At 44.2% G+C, this 16,585-nt stretch overlaps 1 protein-coding gene across 4 annotated transcripts in view; it reads left to right on the plus strand.

Annotated features, from left to right (window-relative positions):
• RAB11FIP3 (RAB11 family interacting protein 3) overlaps window positions 1-16,585 on the plus strand; it is a 174,953-nt gene that overhangs the window by 89,414 nt on the left and 68,954 nt on the right. For all 4 annotated transcript variants that reach the window (XM_014597439.3, XM_019493101.2, XM_019493100.2 and 1 more), the window contains exon 3: window positions 4,521-4,612. In XM_014597439.3, coding sequence (XP_014452925.2) covers window positions 4,521-4,612 — 92 coding nt within the window. The remainder of the gene's footprint in view (window positions 1-4,520; window positions 4,613-16,585) is intronic.

Genomic DNA, 16,585 nt, shown 5'->3' on the forward strand with positions numbered 1-16,585 from the left:
TGCAGTACCCTGCACTTGTCAGTATTGAATCCCATCTTATTCTCATCCGCCCCCACCCCCAACTCCGTAACCTGTCCAGATCCAGTTGCAGCCTGTCCCTCCCTTCTCGCATGCTCATTTCTCCCCACATCTTAGTGTCATCTGCGAATTTGAACAAGGTGCTTTCCACCCCCTCATCCGAGTCGCTGATGAAGATGTTGAACAGTGCGGGCCCGAGGGCCGACCCCTGGGGGACTCCACTGCCCACATCTCTCCAGGTCAAAAATGATCCATCCACCACCACTCTCTGGGTGTGGCCTTCCAGCCAATTGGCGACCCGTCTGACTGCGTGGGCATCGACACCACAATTTCCTAATTTTTTAACGAGAATGGGGTGAGAGACAGTGTCGAAGGTCTTCCTAAAGTCCAGAAAGACTATGTCCACCATGACACCTGCGTCCAAGGATTTTGTGACCTGGTCATAGAAGGCCACCAGGTTGATCTGACAGGACCTGCCTCTAATGAACCCATGTTGGTTGCCCTTAAGCATACAATCCCCTGCTTGCCCCTCGCAGATGTGCTCCTGGATAATTTTCTCAAAGAGCTTCCCCAGGACCGAGGTAAGACTAACAGGCCTATAATTTCCTGGGTCCTCCTTCCTTTATAAAATATAGTGTCCCATTAATAGATTGAAAAGTCCAAATGAAATGAATCATAACAACATTACCAAGCCAAATGTTTCTACATGATGGGGAGGTTTTAGCGTCATCAGTTCAAAAAAAACATTTTAACTTTTCCCAATTAAACAAACAAACAAACAATGAAATAGAAATGGGCTTATGAAATGGTTTGATTTCCATAAAGATCAATCACTGACAGAAAACTGCCTTCCTTTGTATCATGGGGAATGGTCATTATCTCAGAATCTGCTGAGCATACATTAGATACTACTTCTCTGTTGCAGTATTAGGGCATTAGCAATGCTCTCCCCTCTGTTTTTGCCTCTGGCAGGTTACAGGATGTTCTTGGTGTTTGGGGTATTTTACCTGGTAGCTGCATGTGAAGATTTGGGGGGATTTCTTGCATTTTCAGGATTCTAACTCAATTGCTGTCCTGTGTTCTATGTCCCCTCACCCCTCCGGCTCAAACCTGTGAACAACCACTGCTTCTTCTACCTATATTCTTTGAAACTGTTTTTACAAGCAGTTTAGTTACATACATCTTGGCGCAGAGATTGGTCAGACTAAGAAGATCTCTCTTGCTGAGGATGCAGCGCCCTTGAGTGGTAGCTAGCCCCCGCCTTGCCTTGGGGAGCAAGGAGGTACATGGTGTCGGGGCTGGGGAGCAGAGCAGTTCCCCGGTGCCAGCCCCCGCTTCACCTCGCCTTGGGGAGCAAGGAGGCATGCTACCCTCGCCCTGTCCCCTCCCCCACCTCGGGGACAAGCCACTGCCAGCCCCACGGGAGGAGCTTACCTCTGGTAAGTGTCCCACGCCAGCCCAGGTGCCTCCGTCGTGCTCTACGCCCAGCTCCTCTCTGTGCTGGTGTGCAGCATTAAAAAGTTAGTGCGTGGCAAGATTTTAAATCATGCACGGCCACGCACGCACACAGCTTGGAGGGAGTCTTGGTTACAGGGTATTTTGGAAAGACCATTCATCCTTTAACAAATATCAGCCTTTTATCTGCTCCTCTTGAGCATTTCTCGGGCAATCCCGTGTTTTGTCGGCTGTCAGATCATTATCCTTGGACCATACAGTTGAAGAGTTGGCTTTACCAGTTGTAGGAGTCATGAAGCTGTTCCTAAATTGATATCCTAGAACTACAGAAAACGGAGAGGGGAGAGACTTAATAGGTTACCTTATCCACCGCTACCATTTAAGCATCGTTCTTATACTGGTCCAGCCATACCTTGTTCAGCCTGGGTAAAGTATAGTTGTTTCTATCTCTACAGGATCCTGTAATTTAAATGGGGGAGAGAAACTAGCTCTGCAATGAATTCTTCACCTTTTCTGCCTTTTTTGTTGTTAATATTATGGCTAAAAATAAAGGCAGTGTGCTGCCTTTTGAAAAGGACTGTTTTCCACCTGGGAGCATTTGGATAGGAAGAAGAACTCTGCAGAGTTGCCTTAATGGTGCACAAAATCACTGTGGCCAAATAAGTAACAGTCTCTGCCCTGATCAAAAACCAGAGTCCAAAGATTAGAATCACTGGAAATAAAATGTACAGATATCCATGCTGCTACAGAGGCGAATCAGCAGAGATACCGCAGCCGTAAATTGCAAACAAGGGCACCTTTTGTCTATTGAAGCAATGACCCTACCACATGCCTACAGTAGAGCACATCATACACCATTTGCTAGTGAAGAAGTTCAAGCTCATTCTTCAGTCTGATTTATGGTTTTGCCACTGAGCCACACATTCAAGTTAAGGAGGTCTAATCTTTAAGAAAGCCATGTGTTAAACTTCCTCCAAATTGGATAGCTTTACAGTCCATAGACATAAATCAGAGCTATCTGTCAAGACAAAGAAGTTAAGTTTTGGTGCATGTGTGCAGTATAATCTTTACTGGCCAGCTGACAGGGACAGCACTGTTTTCTTTTCTTTTTTTTAAATGAAGGTCATTGCAAGTTTTTAGCATTTGGATGAATGGAGAGTCAAAAGGTGAAGGGAGGAAAGAAAGATATCTGAAGCCATGGGGAAGCATAAAAAACAGGCCTTTTCATAAAAGAGAACTTTTTGAGGAAGGATTACCTTAACCTATACTATCTCTAGGGAATACCACAAGTTTCGGTAAACCAGGCATGGGCAGTTCAGACCATTTTCCACACCCAAGGAAGACTGTTTTTGTTGTTTTGTCTGTCGTTTTTTACCTGTGGTGCTCAAACTTAGTCTTCTTGAACCTGCTGCTTCTCAAAGGGCCTGTTGATGACAGCAGTGAAATAAGCACATTCTTGTAAAAAGCATGTCCTTTTCACCTCGTTGTCATTTGCCTAAAAAAGCATCTTTCCTTGTCAGGCAGAGAGCTCTGCCCAGCCTTCTCGCATTGTGGAGCACAAGGTGGATATCCAGTTTGTAGTACTGACTGAAAGCAGCTTGCTTGGGTACTTGCTATGCATGTGTGAGTTCTTAGAGTTCCCATCTAAAACGTCTCTTGACCCTACAAGTTTTCACTCTGAATAGACATGGTTAGCAATGAAAATGGAGATGGGGAAGATGTGCAGTCGTACGTCAGGTCTGTTCTGGAGCCAGAAAGAGAACCCTGTTTTCTGGACTCCCAATCATGTGTCCTGACAGTTGAGCCATGCTGCCTCCAGCTCTTAATACTGTAACAAGTCAAACCTATTAATAGCAAACGCTCTTTATTGCTTAAGTTTGTGCATAGAGTTTTGAAAGTGTTCTCTGCAATGGAACTTGCACGTGCTTCTCTGCTTCCGGCTGCACTGGTGAGATCAACTACTGCAGCAAAGCTTAGATGTGTAGATGTCACTTAATTTTGGTCTTGAGCCTAAAAATGCTCCAAACTGGCTGTATAGGTAAATTGCTGGGAAACAGCTATTTGAAATGCCTATGGAGTGTGCTTTTTACATTCTCATCATACATAGGTGTTAGTGGTAGCGCTAAAGCCCATCTGTTCCAAAATACATCCTGATTTGAAGAGCTTCCCTAGAATCACTTATCCAGGAAAGGAAGTCATTTTGATTAGTTGTTTTATTTTTTTAATTCAAGTTGGATAGCTTTGGATCATTAATGCTTGTAGTTCCAAGACATGTCTTGTTTCTGCTATTTATTTTGAGCTGATGATATATGGCATCTTATTTTAATTTGGTGTTTCTCAACTCACAGCATGAGCAACCTGCTAGAGAACATGGAGATGTTTTCCAAAGAAGTTTTGGGGAAACTTACGCACAAGAGTGAGGAAGTCTTGGGACTGAGAAATTGTACATCTCTTCTGTTGCACATTGTATTGGGCTTGAGAAAAAAGTGTTTTAGTGTAGCTCCTTGAAAGCCCTCCCAGTTTCCCTTGCTTTCTGCTAAGGTGGGTGCTCATGTAGTCATGGGAGAAGCTGTATGTAGCTGGAGGCTGCTCCCTCTCACTGTTCCCATGGCAGACAGCTCCATTTTGTGTAGAACTAATACATTCCTCTGCTGCCAGCTGAATAGGCTGAATGAGGAGGCAGAGAGAGGTAACATTATTAGAGGAGAAGAAGGAAAAGGCAGTGACAAAAATGTGAGAAAACAAGCAGAGAAAAGGAGAAGCAGCAGGAGTCCTGCCAGACTGATTTTGAAAGTAAAAGCCACCTTCTCATGGTGGAAAGGGGACTCCAAGGATCGAGTGCTAAAAGCACTGTTTTGGTTGGATTCATGCTCTGCCTTTTGTTTGGATGCTGTCAAATTAGGCCCTTCAGTGAAAGTGGTAAAATAGGCCCCTCACTCTTGATTTTTATCTCTCAGTCAATCAAAAGGCACTTCTTTGTTTTGGGGTCCAAATCCATTTTTAGTCCCTTCTAGTTGAAGCTGACCTCTCTTTTTCTTTTCTTGCAGATCCTGACAATCAGTTGTATGATATGGGATACGCTCAGGAAGAGGATCCCCCAACCTGTCCTGATGAGTTTGATGACTTTGTCACATTTGAGGCAAGTATGAACTAAGGGCATGAAAGCTGCATGCATCTAGGTTGTGGGGGGTGAGGGGGAGAAAAAGGCTGCAAAATATGTTGGGCTTGACTTGATAGAGGTGCTGAACATTCATGGCTCCTATCAACTTTGCGTGGGAATTGAAGAGTGCAGGACTTCTGAATGTCTGCCCCGTGTGCTCTGTTATACACCCAAGCACTGAATTGGAATCAGAATAAGGATTTCTAGCTGTCAGATGCAGCCCTGTGCTGCTTTGGTGCTCAGTATTAGTGATCAGTTGCATTGAACACCCTGCTGGGTTTGCAAGTCTGGCCACAAGCCGACGGTGTTGTGCTCACTGTGGGAGTTGGCCCCCTTGTGGCCAAACCGGAGCACATTGGCAGGTTGCTCGCTGTATTTGCATGAAGACTTGCCTCCAGGGATTGTAGTGACAGTGCATAAACCTGGTTTCAGGAACTACTTCATAAAATATGCCAATTGTGAGCCTGTCTCTCTCTCTGCTGTGAGTTCTTGGAGGTTATTTCCAGACAGAAAGACAGCAGGATGTTTCAGACCTCATCATTCATCACTGTTGTCAGTAAAAGGCAAAGCAAAGGACACTGTGGGTTTCTTCCTTTTTATTTTCGTTCCCACAGTCAGCTTTTTGGTTAATTTGCCTTTGACCTCCTTGGTCCTCAGAACAAAGTGAGACATTCCAGTTTCTCCTGTTCTTCATTCTCCCCAGCTGTAAATGAGGCTGCTGTTACAGTAACATGTTTGTCATCTTTAATTGTGAGCTTTTTGTTCTTCCCTAGTCTGTTGGCTTACTCTGTTTCTTCCGAACAGCAGCAGAGGAAGGCCACTATAATTAACTTCTGAGCAAACAGCCTCCTGATTCCACAGTGGCAGAGGTCAAATATCCATGTTGAATTGAATTTAAATGGATTTGTTTTTTCTTTTCCTTTAATGTTCTCTTAAACGATTCACTATTTTGTTCAGTTTTGCATAATGCACTTCTTCCCTCATACTTTCAGATTTTACCAGTGCTCACCCACTCACCTAAAAGATTCTCCCAGCTTGCAAATCTTAAGATTTGCTTATAAATATGCATGAAGTTGCTTTGTCAGAAATACTTGCATACCCCATCATTCATTTTCTTGGTCTTGTATCTTCTTGATGAAGGGATAGAACTGTATGCATGTGTTCCCTAGTAATAAATCTGCCACTGATCAGCTTTGTCCTCCCCTTTGTAATTAAAAGCATAGGGACATTACTGGGTCCTTTTTAAGACAATAAGCTTCATGAGGCTCTTAGGTGTCACTTTGAAGAGCCCTTGTCTGAAGCAATATTAAAGTTAAGCTATTTCTATTTCAGACTCCACTTCTTTCACTTTCATGGCTTTTATGAAACAGCTTGGTTGGTTCCCTTTTTCTTTCAAGCTATTGTAACTTACTCATTGAGCAAGTTGCTTTAACCTTTCTGTTTTTCATCCTACTGGAAGGTGATAATATCATGGACCTAATTAATGTGCAAGCTGTAAGTTCCTCCACTGAAAGGCTTTTTAGCTGTGCAGTGTTTAGTCTGTTTCCTTGTATGCAGAATATCCTCATTGTCTTGACCTAAGCTTTGTCTAGGCAGATAAAAATACATGTTTTGCAGTTTGACACCTATTATATATTTGAATAAACCTTGCAAATAAGATCATTGTTCTGGGAAAGATGACTGCTGCCATTTGACTTAAAAGGAATCAGTTATGGTTTGGGGGTGAGAATGCATTTCTTCCAGTTTCTCTCCCAGTTTGTTCAAGGCCACACATGCTCCTCTACCTCTGCTCACTGGACTGTGTAAAATGACTATTGCACCTACTGCCAGTTTTTTTTTCTATGCTGATAGCCATCTAGAGGCTTAAAAGGCTTGCTGTCTGGGTCAGATTGATGGCTCAGTTACATTCACACTGGTAAGGATCTTAGCTTAAACCTACATCCCAAGGGTGAATGGTGTTTCTTAAGGAATGGGGATTAGAGCAGGACACTTCCTAGTCACTTTCTTAGTTCCTTGAGAGCAGTTTGAACAAACTGTTCTGAGAGCTGCATCCAGAAGCTTGGCCTGCCCTGTCAGAATGAAATACCTGTAGGACAGAGTCACTGATCGGTCAGAATAAGGTGAACAGAAGGGGGGAAAAAAGCAAAAATCTTTGGCCTGCTTCTTTTAAAAATCCCTTTGTATTTTGAACTGACTAATTTCTGTGCGCTCCTAGGTCAGTGAGCGTGTGCTAATATATCGGGCAGAAATTGCTGCTGTTGTCTTGGATACACGACCCAAATCATTTCCAGCCTGTAAAGATTTTGCAGAGCTTTGGTAAATGAGAGAGATCCCTGTTATACATGGAAAAATACATTAATGTTTTCTTGTAGGGGTATAAGGGGAGAGGGGAGTTTCTCTGCCCTATCCTATATAAACTGATCAACTGAACAGCAAGCCCCTAGTCTGCCTTTTTACTCAGCACATCCTGTTTCAGAAGAGCTAAAGAGGAGGTGAGAGAAATGCTGGTACAAACAAACCTGCTGTGAGCAGGAAAACATTTTTTTTCTCTCAGCTAGTCTGAAATATTAGCTGGCACTGTATGTTATAGAAGCCCATCCTTGGGTGATTTGGGGGAACTAACTGAGATAAAGTTTAATGAAGTGTAAAACATGATGGTCCTTTATGCTAAAAAAAAAAAATAAAAATTCAGGGGTGATCCAGATTAGGTGAAGCAAAGGGAAGAGAAAAGAGCTTGTTTTCAGAAGTCACTATTGCCCTTTGCCCATACAGGAGCACTCCCAACAGTATTTTCGTGTAAAGGACCTTCTGTGTTCACCAAACTGCCTGGGTGTAGGGGTGTGCAGCAGTCCAACAGTTTTATTGCTCAAGACTTTAGAGAAAAAAGTCTGCAATGCAGTTAAAATTATCATTAAGATGATACCTTAAGGCTCTGAAAAGCATAATTGGCATGTGCTCACTCAGCTCGTCCTCAGCGTAAAAGCCCATTTTTAAGGCTTTTGGAGTGACATACACAGTTGGAGCGGAGAAAGCTGGGTAAAGTGGATACCTTTTTAAAATTTTATTATTATTTTCTTTAACAGGGAGAGGTCTGACACAAAAGGAAATTTCTTAGAGGTGACCTGCCAAGGACTGAAATTGAACTTGTGTTATCTTTTGTACAAAAGATGCATAAAGCATCCCTAGAAACCTTAATCATCTTCCTGTTTTGTACTTCAGACTCTAGTCTAGTCATCCCTAGTGTATCAGCCATCACAAAAAGGTGGATCACTAGATCTCTCTGCCTTTAGATGATGTCTTTTGATAAAGTGTTCCTCCCTCAGCTGTCTATTTAAATAGGTCAAAACAAGGTTTAAATAGTCCAAATAAAAACTCATCTCTTCTATTTAATAAGGTGGTTCTTTTCTTGCTTATAATTCATAATTTCATAATTTTGCTAACTTTTTCAGGTGTCCTGAATCTTCAGGACAAAAATCTGAATAACAAATGTTAAAGCCCGGTATTCTCTCTCCTGACAGAAGAGAGAATCTTTCAAATCTCACATTGGCATAGATCATAAAGGGGTCAGCCCAAACGTACACTTTGCACATGACATTTAACAAGGCCTTATCTCCTCTTGCAACACTATAGGTCTAGAGTTGTCATAGTCATGGTATGTGGCAGGGGGAGATTTGGGTTATGAAAGAGTGAAGGAATTGGGGGAGGAAAGAAGGCTTGTAGTTCTTGGGAAATGCTTTTCTTACCTTGTTAGTTCTGGAATTATGTAAGAGCCCCCACAGATCCTTTCTCCACCCCCCCCCCCCCAAAAAAAAAAAAAAAAAGCTGGTTGGCAAAAACATAGCCATGGGTGGAATGCCAAAGCTTAGTAAAACTGCTCTCCTTGCTTCCTCTGTCTGTGCAGGCTCAAGCATAACCAGCTTGCTGCAGAAGAAAATGAAATGGAGACTATAGGTTTTGTTGCATGTTGTGTCCTAATTGCAACAAATTGTGTTTGACTCATAAACAACTGCTTTAAGAAAGGTTTGTTTAAATATGATGGTGGATAAAAAGGAAGGGGAGGGAGGGAACCAGAGATTCAGTCTTGTCTAGCCATATGGCTTCCACTACATGAATCAACAGCAAGGCTTGAACCTGATCCCTCAAATACCAGCACAGGCCTCTACCACTTAAGAGTAAGAAAAGGGGCCTGGGTGTCAGAATTCCTGGGTCCTGTTTCTGGAAGGGAGTGACACCTCAGAACTAGAAAGGGTAACTAATTATGGTCCACACCATTCCTTCTTATATATCTAGCCTGACTTCAGACTAACATGACTAATGACCTCTTTCTGCTCATGAAAGAGGCAAGACATCTGGGTTGTGTTCCCAGTTCTTTCATAAATGCTCTAGTGCAGCCTCTTGATTAACTTATTTGTAGGACTGATAGCACCCTCCTTCCTGAGGTTAGAAGTGTGAAGCTATACTCAAAAATAAATTCTAAAGTGCACAGCAACGTAAGCAGCACTTAGTGGAAGATACAAATTTAGAACTTAGCATCTTGACACAGCCCATTGTATAGTTACCAAAGCCAAAATATGTTTGCCACATATTGCAAATATCTTTGTCTCCTGGTAGGAGTTTCCTTAACTTGGTAATTATTCAGAACAGACAGGATCGTTCACTGATTTGTCAAGTGGACTGAGACAGATACAGGGACACTTGAGGTCTAACTGTGGCTAGAGAGGGGATATGTGTGCCTAGGCATAAAACAGCTTGTAACCCTGTAAATGTTTGGGTGAGATGGGCAAAGGGGGAGAGCAAACTATTGTAATCTCCAAATATTTTGGACTGGAAAGAGCATAATAAGTTATCAGGCCTATCAGTAGCTAAAAAAATAGGGCATGCAGGAGGAGAAGCTAAAATTTGTCAAACTGAGATATGACAGAGGTAATTAGTATGACCTGTGAAGGAAAAAGAAATGCTAACGAAGTACAGATTTGCATCATACTGGAAGTGGGACATTCTATGAACTGAGTTCAGCATTGCCCTCTGCTGTCCAATTAGTGCAAAATATTTCAGAGGATGAAACAACTTAGTGTGATGGCTTTTTAATGTTAACAGAACAGGAAAAAAGCATCTGCTCTTTATTATTTTTCCTAGTGGGGAAGACCATGCTCATGTCTGTCTTTGCACTTTTATACAAGTAGACTTTGTCCTTCTTGACCACAGGTTTTGTTGCAGCTCTGTAACAGTTCAGTTTATTACTGGGCAGACACAGACATGGGTGATGAACCGGGTGGCCGCCTGGGGCCCGGACAGAAAGAGGATCTGAAAATGGTAATTTTTTTCCCCATTGTCCGATTATTTTTTATGATGATCTCTGGTGAAGGTGGGCCCGGTACTAAAAGTTCACCTGGGGCCACCAGGAGTCTAGGTATGGCATTGTTATCAGGCCCTGAGAAATCTAGGTATGGTGGTAGTAACTGTGCATGAAAGCAAGCATGTTTCAGTCGGCTGAAAGGAATAAATGCTTTTTAGCAAAGTAGTGCGGTGTAAGCAAGAGCTCTTGAGTTCAATTCCTAAGCAATGTGTAAGTCAATACTCTGATGATACTATGGTCACTTTCTCCAAGCCCTGTAGGCTGTGTAATGTAGATATACAGCCATGTAAATGGCAGTATAAACTGTAGCATTATGCAGAATCTATGTTCCAATAACACTAAGCTTTTGGGAAAAGTCTCTCCAGCCCTCAAGGCAGCAGAGGAAACTCTCAAACTGTGAACAGTGCAACTGTGGTACAGTGCTGTCTGTTTAAGCTTGTAGATGACAGCGATAGTTTAGAAGTAAAACATTTCTGCCACTCATCACCAGGGATCCTGGTTTTCTCGGTTTAAAAATCACAAGTTCTCTGATAAGCCCCAGAATCCACAATTAAAATGAAATGCCACGTGTGTGCGTGCATGTGTGCGCGCGTGCGGAGGGGTGTATGTATCGATTGAACACAATGTTTAAAATGATAAATATATCAATAAAAGGAATTTGGAAACCTACCAGTGGCTCAGTCACTATAATAAAATAAATTCTAAGTACCTATAAATTTTGGTATTTGATTTTGGGTTTATCATGGAAAATCAAAGCTCCCCATGCCCCCTTTGCTCACTAGGGGACAGATCTGGGCCCCCCGCTGCCCAGGATATGGGGCCAGGGACGCAGCCCCCTGTCCCCCCACAGCAGTGTCCAGGCCTTGCCAGCTGCCTGTAGGAAGTGGTAGTGGCTGCAGGGGAGTGGAGTGTGGAGCCCAGGTCCTCATCCCCCACAGGGGGTATGGCCAGAGCAGAGCCCATGGCAGGGGCAGGTGCAGGCTCCCCACCCTGCTGCCTTCCCCCTGGGGCCTCCATAGCCCAGCGGAAAGGACCCAGCACAGCAGGGAAGAGTGGGGCCGGGTAGGGAAGCTCTTTTACTACTGCATGGCCCATGCTGCCCTGGTGAAGCACCCCCTGCCTGCCTGGCAGCAGCAAGGGGTACAACTCTGCGCTGCCACCGCCACTGCTGCCAGGTGGGAGGGCAGAGAAGGGCTTCCAGCGGCAAGGAGCTTTCTTGCCTGGCCCTGCTTTGTCCTGCTATGCCAGGTCCCACCTTCTGGGCCTGGGAGGCCCTGGGGGAGGGCAGCAGGGCAGGAAGCCTGAGCCCACAGCAGGTACCCCATACCCCGCCCTCACCCCATGCAAAGATCTGGGGGCATGTCCCGTCCGTCTGTCCATCTGTCTCCTCCCCCCCCCCCCCCCCCCCCCCGAGTGCGTGCAGTGGCTGGAAGCCAGCTCTGGTCCCCCTGCTCCCTGGACGAGCCATCCATGGCTCCATCCCACTCCCTTTTGGGGGCCCCCCATGCTCCACACTCCCCCCTCCCCTGCCTCATGTACTCACCCCCTGCCCCACAATGAGGGGCTGGGCCTGGTGGTGGGGGACAGTGGACCGGGAGTGAGGAATACTGGGTCAGGACTGGCCATTGATCAGGTGACCACTTGTCCCTAATTGGGCAGGACAGTCCCACAGTAGGTACCTGAAGTCCTGATCCCAGGCTGCATGACTTTCCCCTTGCAGGCTGGCAGCGTTCCAGCCTGTAAGGGGCTGCCAGGAGTGTGATGCAGGGGGTCCCCATGTGCATGCACGCTCCTGCACGTATGTACGTGGCCAGAAACACAGCTGCAGAGCCTGGAGAGCAACTCCCTGCAAGTAAGCCTTGTGGGGAGGTGGGGAGTATAAGGGGGTTGAGAAGGAGGCAGATCAAGGTTCCCCATGAAGGAGGGAATGGGACAGGAGCTGAGCACAGTGCCTAGCCAGGGCAGTGCATGGGGCTGGGGTGGGAAGTGGGATGGAGCCATGGGCAGCTGATTCAGGGGGGAGGCATGGCAGGGCACGTGCCCCCCAGATGTATGCAGAGTGGGGGCTGATGCAAGCTGCCTGCTGCAGGCTCGGGGCTCCGACTACTACCCTACCCTGGGGGCCCTGCGTTGACCGCATCTCCATGGTGACATACCTCCTGCCCACCCAGCAAAAAGGTTGAGAACCACTGGTCTCGATAAACTCCTGTTCACACTGCTGAAAAACTTTATCTTATTTTTACTGTGGAAAATGTAAATTCCTATTTCATTTCTTTTTGGCTGAGTGATTTATTTTGTAGCACAGGTAACTGCTGAGATTGTTGAAATCTTATAAGGATTTCTGTTTGTGGGTTTTTCTTTTTAAATGCAATGGGTATGGTTTTTTTGGTCAAGTGACTATCACTCTGACTGATGACAAAGTCTGGTATGCCGTCTTCATATACATTTGTACACTATGCAACAGTGGTGGTGGAGAAAAATCAAATAAATCAAATTTCAGTGACTTGTATACATAAACTTTATATTTATACCTATCTAGTACTTATAAACTAAATCCAGATTGTAAATTAAGCTAGTTATATTTGGTTAACCTCTCTATCTGGGCACTGAAATCAGCTGACTGAGTAATATCAACTTTTTTGGGTTTTTTTATTTTTTTTTTTTCAAGGCAAAGTTCTTGTTGGACAGTAGACCTTCTAAAAAGACAAGGCAAGGAGTAAAAAATTAGAGAACTGATTTTTTTCTTTAAACCCCCCCCCCCCCCCAAAACCCCAAACAAAACAAACCCAACAACCCAAAATGTAGTCTTTCAAAAGTCCTGCTTCAGTGCCTGCCTAAGGGCTCTAGCATGGGCGTTTCTCAAGGTATTATCTTGGGCAATACAGTACGCAAAGAATTTTTGAAAATGAACTCCTTGCTTTCCGAAACAAGGTGGTATTCAGAGTTGAAGACCATTCAATGGAGGGGAATCAAGAAAAGCTAGAAGCCAGATTGCAATGTGTGGAACATAGCAAGGAAAAAAGGTGACAGCAAACATCAACAAAATGGACTCCTGATCAAACAGCTTATTCAAAAAGAGGTACCAGCTCATCAAGACTTGGACCTTAAACAGCTGATGAACAAACTAATTTTATTACCAGAGAAGTAGGGCTTCATAGTGCTGCAGATGGTACAAACGCTGTAAAACAGCTGGTCTGAAGAGTGTACAGTCTAAACAGGTGATGGGCAAAAGATGGGACTGGAGCAGAGGCTCAGAGAGATGAAGTGACCAAGCCCAGGGTTGTGCACTAAGTTTGTAGCAGAATAAGGCCCTATTAAAGGGTCTGTTGATGGCTGCTACCCTGCCTGCTAGACAGCACTGCTGCTTGAAAGAATGGTTGGAAGTACTTGTTTGTTCAGCTGAAGCACGGCAGGTTAGAAAGCTGAAACATTTGAGTAAGAGGCATAAAAATGGTAGGAAATGCAGTGGGTTACAGTAGTAATGGCTGCAAAAGTCAGCTGGCAGAAATCATTCTCTCTAGTAGGAAAACAATGTTAAAGTAAATGGGCCAAATATTCAAGACTCCTTCATTTCAGAGAAACAGTTGAGGATGTCATGAGTGTAAGTTTTATAGAAAGATTCTTGTTGCTTCGTTTTCAGCAAAACCTCTGGGTTATAAACAATGGTAGGGTTTTTGTCTGTTCTTAGACAAAGTCATGATGAAGAAGCTCTTGGGGAAATGTCCAAGAGGCAAATAAATCATTTTTTTTCCAAGCATTTTCTTATAAGTGCCATTCCTGTAGCTGATGTTTATAGTTGTAACCCCCAAAAATGTAAAAATTGGAATTTCTTTGGGGAGGAGCAACACTGGTTTAAACACTTTTATAGTGGTGCTTAATGGAGCTTTTGTTTGTTCTTAGAGTACCTTAAACTAGGCCTGTGCGAAGTGGCTAGTATTCACTTCAGATTCGGATCTGGCCGATTCGGGGGACACTGATTCAATTTGGTGATTTGAATCACTGTCCCAATTCAATTCGGCCAAATCTGATTTGGAGATTTGGCTGCTGCCAAATCTCCGAATCAGCCAGACCAGGCCCATCCCCCACCTGCTCTCCCTGCCTGGCAGTGGCTGCCCTGCCCTCCCCAGCTCCTGGCAGGTGTGGGGGGAAGCCCCAACTCAGCGGGTGCTGCCGGGGGTGGGGGGAGATCCCTGCTGCGCCCCACTGCCCCACGCTGCATGGGGGTCTCTGCACAAGCTGTCTGCTGTGGCTCTGGCCCTTTAAGAAAAAAAAAGAGAAAAAACCCTGCACTCACCACTTCCTGCTAGCGGGGGGAGATCCCGCCACGTGGCACAGGGTAGCAGGGCTCTGCCACAAGCTCCCAAAGCCCCGAGGCCACTGCAGGAGCAGAGTCCCGGGGATTTTCTTGGATTTTTTTTCTTAAAGGGCTGTAGCTGGTCCAGGTGGTGCACCCGTGGGGGGGCTGTGGGAGTGAGGGAGGGGTCGAGGGACTCATGGCAGAGCCCCCCATGCAGCACGGGGCAGTGGGGGGCAGCAGGGATCACTCCCCTGCCCGGCAGCACCCAGTGAGTACCGGGGCTTTTTTTTAAAGTACCGAGCTGGAGTGGGTGGGGCAGCCATGTGGGGGCGGGGGTTGGCAGGGGTCCCCCCATGGTCCCCTCCCCCAGCCCCTAGTATTTACCAGCTTGGAGTCCAGCTGCAGCTCACTGCTTCAGCCACTAGGGACTGCCCAAATCATCAAAGCTCTCCGAATCTTTTCTGAAGATTCGGAGAGCTTTGAATCGATTCAAACCCAGAGTTTTGCTGAAAATGAAGCGACAAGAATCTTGCTATAAAACTTACACTCATGACATCCTCAACTGTTTCTCTGAAATGAAGGAGTCTTGAATATTTGGCCCATTTACTTTAACATTGTTTAAATTGGTCCCCTAATTCAATTTGGATTTGGAGATTTGGCCACCGAATCAGGCTGAATCTCCTCCGAATTGAATCGCCACCCAAAGCTTCACACAGCCCTACCTTAAACTTGGCTGTGATTTTGGTTTTGATGTGTAGAACATGGTGCAAGTATGTAGATGGTGATATATCATTAAAGAGGGGAAATGGTTACCAAAAGTAGTTAGGCACTCTGTTTTCATTGAAGTCTACCTGAAATTTCTTGTTCAGCTCTGTGGCTGAGTCTACAACAATGATTCTCAACTGGGGTGCTATGAGATCCTTTGTGTGCCTCAAGGTATGAGGAGATAAGCAGATACTCACAGGCTCGGACTTGTCCCTGCCTAGAGTTTCCACTCATCTCCAGTGCCTGGCATCTCTTCAAGGAAGCAAGCACTGTAATCTGTAAATTATTATTATTATTTTTTTAACTGGGTCCTACTCACGTTCAAAAAGTTTGAGAACCAGTGGTCTACAGTCAAGCAGTTTGGGGATGTTAAGATGTATTAAAATAATTTTGAATGTGTAATACTGCAGGCTGGTGGACTTATTTGATTTAATACAACTCAGTACTGTATCTGCTCAGAATTATACTAAAAGACCAGGAAATGGTCCTTCCCAGACTCCACCCAGAAGTTGCTCAGGCCTTCAAATAATTGCACTGGTGTGTAAATAAATGTGTAATTCTAAAATCTTGTAAAGATATGTAGTATAAGTACAGTGGAAAGATGCATCCATCAGCTTGGAGGAATATGGCTGTAGGTCAGTTTAAAGAGATTGATGCCTTGTTTGGTGGAACTGCAAGAACACAAGCTTTAAATTGCTTATTCAGCCAAGAGAAAGTACTGAACAACTGAAAGGGGACTTTTGGTTTGACAGCTACTGCATCATCACCATTGTACTTCAAGGATTTCCTATTTTTAGGTCAAGAGAATCTAGAAAACCTAACAACTTTCCAGGCAATGTAAATTGTAGACCAGTTCCTACTGGACTCTCTCTTTTTTGCTGCTGCTGCTGTTCTGTTTCTTTGCTTGGATGAGTATCTGCTTAGGGAGGGATAAGAAGAAAATTCCCTCCTACTTAATTTCCATTTTTTGTTTAACATTTTAAAATGTATAATGTTAATGTAATTAAATATGAATTGTAAATACAAATAGTAACTTTGTCAAATGATAGCCTAGAAAAGAGGAATAAACCATGAGGTTAAGACTTCATAAACATTTGCTCACCTGTTAAATCAAGCCCCTCTTTTTCCATCAGTAACAGAGTATTAAGTGTGGAAAAACCCTTTGAAAAATAAAAATGAGTAAGTCTTGTACAGTCTGAACTTTTTCTTAAGTCTTGTATTCTGTATAACACCAAGCTGTTTCTAAGCTTTTGTAAGAGAATAAGAGACATGATCCAGAGTGCTTGTTATAGTATTGCTAAATAGTAAAGTTTATCTTATGTGCATATGTCTTAAGAGTCTCTGTGCAGTTTTTCATTTGGCTCTGTTTTTCAGGGAGAAGAAAAGGAATTAGTTATATTTTGTGACTAATAATATCTCAGTAAAATGACAAGGAAATATGCATTAGCTCATGTATTGTTATCGGGGAGGTTGCAAAGTCAAGAACAAAAGGAACTCTGTGTAGAGATCCGAGGTTAGTCTGTTTAAAACCAGC

Source organism: Alligator mississippiensis, chromosome 13 (assembly GCF_030867095.1).
Source record: "Alligator mississippiensis isolate rAllMis1 chromosome 13, rAllMis1, whole genome shotgun sequence".
NCBI lineage: Eukaryota > Metazoa > Chordata > Crocodylia > Alligatoridae > Alligator > Alligator mississippiensis.